We start from the raw sequence: 5,359 nt of genomic DNA, 5'->3' as shown, positions 1-5,359 counted from the left end.
TGACGAAGCTGCAGCGCCACCGAAGGTGTCTGACGAACCTGCAGCGCCCCCAGAGGTGGCTGATGAAGCTGTAGCGCTCCCGGTGGTGTCCGAAGAGGTTGCAGCGCCCCCAGAGGCGGCTGAAGAAGCTGCAGCGCTCCCGGTGGTGGCCGAAGGGGTTGCAGCGCCCCCAGAGGTGGTAGACGTAGCTGCAGTGCCACACTCTCGGAAACGGAGGAGGGGAAGGAGGAAGAAGGCTTCTTCCGTCCTTCAAGGCCGGAAGGCCTCCCTAGAGCCTGGTGCCCTGCCGGCGCCGCCCAAGCTCAAGCTTCACGCCCTGCCGGCTCCGCCCAAGCTCAAGCTTCACGCCCTGCCGGCTCCACTTAAGTTCCGCTCTCTGTCAGCTGTACCCCAGCAGGGTTATCTCCCTCCACTCTGAAGGTATACGTGGTGGCCTTAGCTGCTTACCACACACTTCTGGGCGGTTAATCATTGTGAAGACACCCACTTATCACTCGTTTCCTCCGTGGCACCCTGTGGCTGAGGCCGGTACAGCGCAGTAAGGTGCCCTCATGGGACCTGGCTGTGGTTCTGGAGAGCTTATGTAATGCCCCCTTTGAACCCATAGAAGAAGTTTCGGTCAAGTTGCTCACGCTCAAGACTCCTCGCTATTTCCTCACTAAAAGGCCCCGTCATGTCCTGTTTCCTCCCCGGGGGAACAAGATGCTGCGTCTCTTTGCCATACTCCCTGCATCCCTCCAGGCACTACTTCATCGATGCTGGTTTGCGCTCTGCCGGATGCGCTTTTATACTTTCTGGTAGTTACGTCACCCCGCTCGTGACATCTCGTTACTCCATTGGACTGATTTGACAGGTGCTTCAGAACGCGGTCATGCAGGGGCGTTCCCAAAGCGATTTCGACGCAGCGTCTCGTTCCCTCTGGGAACCGTGGTTACATATGTAACTTAGAGACGGTTCTCTTGATGTGGTCACCGGCAAGAAAAATTTAATATCTTTATCTGCACAAGATATGAATATTTGCATTGCTGTTACATCATCCTTGATACAGTATATAATCACATCATCGTATCTGTTTAATGCTTAGTAAAATTTAAATGATGGACATAACGTCATTAAGTGCAATATACACAACTTACTGTAAGATAAAAGCTGACAAACGCTTAATAAGGTTTTTTTCTTTTCTTTTTTTCGAGATTGATACAATAAATTCAAAGCATCAAAGACAAGACAAAGATTAAAAAGACAGGTTCAAATACTCAACTATTAATTTTTTTAGGTTTTGTTTTGTTTTAAGTACAATACTTTTGAGTGAGTGTGTGTGTGAGTGAGCGTGCGTGCGTGTGTCTGTGTGTGTGTGAATTTAATTTTTCCAAACTAAAATTTCAATAACCATATTTTTATCCTATAGCTGTTGGATAAACCTGTGAAGGTCACACTTTAGTTTTGGGACCAATTCTCACTATTAATTAATGACTTTTGTCTCAATAAACTCCTAATTTGCTGCTTATTATTACTGTAGTTAGTAAGGTAGCTGTTAATTTTAGGTGTTGGGTAAAATTAAGGGTTCTAAAATATGCAGAATAAGGCATTGATATAAGCTTTATAAGTACTAGTAAACAGCCAATATGCCAGTAATATGCATACTAATAAGCAACTACTTAACAGGGAGAATTGGTCCCTAAACTAAAGTAACTGAAGACAAAGTCATACTAACATACTGTATATTCAACTATACTGTACAATGAATGCAGATTTTAACTGAAATATTAAAGTTTTTAAAATGATTACATTACATAAGTTTATATTATTTATTATTTTTGTAATTTATTCATACATTTTGTGTTTTTTTATATTTTACTGTAAAAATGTTGTTAAATAGATAAAAATATAATTAATAGAAAAATAAAAACAGATACATTTTAAATACAGACGTTTTAATCAGTGTCAATAAACTGTAGTTTCCTCTGCTATTGGGGTGCTCTCATCACAGATGTTAACATGCACAATAAGTTGCAAATTTTTTCTGCTGCAGAAATGGTGGAAATGATTAATAGCTTATTAGCAACGCTTTAAAATGTACCATACATAAAATATATAAATTGCCATAAAGCTAGAAGAAAGAGAAACATCCTATTAAAATATGAAATATAAAATGTTACAAGTCAAGACATTAAAAATCTTTTCACACAAGATCTGAGATCTGAGAACTATAGTATGTAATGACTGTAAAGTAAAGGAACTGGTCAGCACTGACTCACCCCTGGCATGATCACCCTCTCTATGTCTTTGAACACATCCTCATAGCTCTCCGCCTCCTCCGGGGCTTCCTCAGGAATCAGTGACCTGAGATATCCAGGTTCCACATCAGGGTAAACCTGCCTCTTCTCAATGTTCTCTAAATAATCGGCCACATAGTCCACCATCTCCTTCCCACGTCTCCGGAACTCAGCAGCATCCATGTTTTTGACTGAAAAGGAATATAATCTCTCAGTGTGGAGAATAAAAGACAAACTGATGTAGGTTCCTTTCAATGAGGAGAGGCGTAATTATATTAGTCTTATTGAGACTGTTTGCATGGTCAACATGACTCTCAGTATCTTAACAGGAAAACCACAGCCAGAGGCCACATTTTCAAGACATGAAATGTAATTATAGCAAATATTAAACTATACATTAGTTACATTAGATTAGTTTTTTCCCTTTTTTTAATTGTAATAATTCCCACAGCATAATAAATAATATCACAGCATAGAATTATTATTTTAGTAATATTTTAAATACTATTGTAGCTTTATTAATATTTTGAATTAGCTTTTGTCGTGGAAATTTTCAATGCTAATCTGACCACCACATATAATATAATATAATAACTACAGTATCTCATACTAATTCCCTGAATTCCCAGAATACTTACAATCCAATCCAATACTTCCCTGAAGTATGGTGACGGCGTCCCGTCAAGAAGGTACTATCACTACCTCAATCACACATGAGCACACAGGTCTTTAGCATCTATACACTCTCACCGCCCTTCTCAGCTGTTACCTCAGCCCGAGGACGGCTCTGTAGTCTTCCAACACTATCGCTGTCTTTGTGGTGGTCTTTTGAGCATAGAATCTTTAGTACTTCTATTCCTCAGCTGCGCAGCATATACCAGACACCACTCCCAAGTTGCTCTTTGCAGGTCCCAACCAAGAGAGACTCTTTAAACAGAAGGATGCATGAACATTTATACCTTGTAGTTGAGTAAAAATAAATGTTACTCAAGTCTTCTTCAATGTAATTGGTTATACTGATCTGGTCATTTGGTTTGTCATAAGACTGTTAGTTCTACTGTTTTAAGCACTTTTTGGGTAAGTATAGATTATTTAATCATAGGGACATGATTTTTGATCAAAGCATTCTTAGTCTGCACTTTTCTGAACATTCTATGCTGAACATACTGTTTTGACTCCTTCTGAGGCCATTACATAAAATATTTCCATCACTTTTTTTTCTTTTCTTAATATTTTCAGTTTTCATTTGAAATTTAGTTTATTGTTTTATTTCATTCAGCTTTAATTCAGTTATCAAAAACCGTTTCAATAGTTTTAGTTAATGATAATAACCCTGCAGCATACTTTGAAATAACAAATGCACCTCAAACAGAGTGCACAGATTCATTCAATTTGTGTGAATTTGAAATTGGGTCCAAAAACTGTATATTAAAACATCATCAGTCATCATCCATGTCATCTCACATGAGTAGCAACATTCTGCTGATAAGAACATCACAGGTTGCCAAATACATATTATAAAAAAAATTAACAATGATACTTTATCATTGACGTTAACTTTTCCAACAGATAGTGTTAACAGTATACTGGTACAGCTAATTCACACTAATTTAATAATCCATTACACTGATTGTCCTGACACAGGGCACATGCAAATGTAATAGAAAGACACTATACTAATCAAATCATTGTTCTAAACAAGCTCTGTCAGCAGGGTTGGTAACAGTGCCTACTACTAATTATTTGTATGCCTGTTATCTCTTCACACTAATCCACATAATACAAATGGATTGAGATGTGTCAGTGTGTGTGTGTGTGTGTGTGTGTGCATGTAATGACTCATCCAGAAGGTGACTGGTCTTTTTGATTACGTACCAGTAAGTACTATTAAAGTTGTTCATTTTTACACATGCACACAAACAAGCAAACATTGTTAAGTATAAGAGGACAAAGCACAAACATATCAACAAACTCTAGCACTAAAAAAATATATATATATATTTTTTTTGTACTTTGTAATATAGGAATATGATAGGAATATTAGGAATACTCCTCAATACAAACAAACCAGCAAATGCAAAGAAGCATTTAATGAATCAATTATTGCCCTAATGTTCCTAAAATAATTTTGAGGAAAAAATGCATGTAAAATCTTAAATGATTATTATGAGTCTGATTTTGATTTGTAAAGCCTTGTCAACAGAATTAAAGTTGAAGGTTGGCAAGTTCAGATATCTTTATGACATGTTATGCTGTTCTGAAGCAGGTGCTGTAAAAATGGAGTAAAAAGCTAAAGTCTGGTGACAATTTGCTAATCACATTTTAAGTGACATGGTAACGTTAACTTTTTTTTTAACTCAGTATACTAGAATTAAATACAATCCACCTCAGCAGTTATACATGGCATCCACCTGACAAAATCCCATAATAATCCTGTATTTGGAACTTGCACCTGGACGGTGTTCTAACCACTCAACAAGCGTTATGCTTAAAATATCTCTCTTTTTCCTCTAATAGCTTTCATTGTACTTACAGTGTTAGGCAAAAAAGAAGAGTCCTCCCTCTCGTTGGTCCTTACACGCTTTCTGTTTGTTTCAAACACACATATATACACACCCATACACACACACAGAGCAAATCAGAGTGATGTGGAACAGCAGGGAAGCCTGGGGGTTTATCAGCCCTGCCACTGTTCAGACAGCCAATCAGAACGATGCTTTCATTCAGAGCAACACACACAAGCAGAAGCAGGGCAAGAGGAGTTGATTCATAAGGAGTTAATGAGAACCTGTTCACTTTCCACAAACATTAATACAATAACAGACATACAGACCAATACACAGACACACAAATTATATCACTTTGAATAATATTTTTTTAAATCAATAATAGCATATACCAACTGAAAAAAATATTTTACACTTGAAATGTATGAACTACACAGATTATCTTTAGTTGTCTCCTATCCTATGTCTTAGCCGTCAAAATGAACTGTTATTTTGCAGTTATTAGGGCATCTGAAGTGCCTCTGTACAGTTTACAGCTATTTCATTTAAATGACAACAATATACCAATAATATATT

General features: G+C 37.7%; 1 protein-coding gene and 1 long non-coding RNA gene across 3 annotated transcripts in view; one reads left to right on the top strand and one right to left on the bottom strand.

Annotated features, from left to right (window-relative positions):
* LOC107601672 (uncharacterized) overlaps positions 1-361 on the top strand; it is a 2,331-nt gene extending 1,970 nt beyond the window's left edge. Inside the window, exon 3 of the long non-coding RNA XR_001610966.1 lies at positions 98-361. This is a non-coding gene — a long non-coding RNA (uncharacterized lncRNA). The remainder of the gene's footprint in view (positions 1-97) is intronic.
* Positions 1-4,921, bottom strand: part of LOC107601670 (aromatic-L-amino-acid decarboxylase-like) — a 40,991-nt gene extending 36,070 nt beyond the window's left edge. The window contains exons 1-3 of one of the 2 annotated variants that reach the window (XM_016293925.1): positions 4,810-4,921; positions 3,046-3,203; positions 2,259-2,467 (exon numbers count right to left, since the gene is read on the bottom strand). In XM_016293925.1, the coding sequence (XP_016149411.1) occupies positions 2,259-2,459 (201 nt within the window). In that variant the 5' untranslated portion in view covers positions 2,460-2,467; positions 3,046-3,203; positions 4,810-4,921. The remainder of the gene's footprint in view (positions 1-2,258; positions 2,468-3,045; positions 3,204-4,809) is intronic. The other variant, XM_016293926.1, reaches the window with a different exon arrangement.
* Between the last annotated feature and the right edge of the window lie 438 nt (positions 4,922-5,359).

Source organism: Sinocyclocheilus grahami, unplaced genomic scaffold (genome assembly GCF_001515645.1).
Source record: "Sinocyclocheilus grahami isolate Dianchi unplaced genomic scaffold, SAMN03320097.WGS_v1.1 scaffold310.1, whole genome shotgun sequence".
NCBI lineage: Eukaryota > Metazoa > Chordata > Actinopteri > Cypriniformes > Cyprinidae > Sinocyclocheilus > Sinocyclocheilus grahami.
This window is presented reverse-complemented; position numbering and strand designations above follow the sequence as displayed.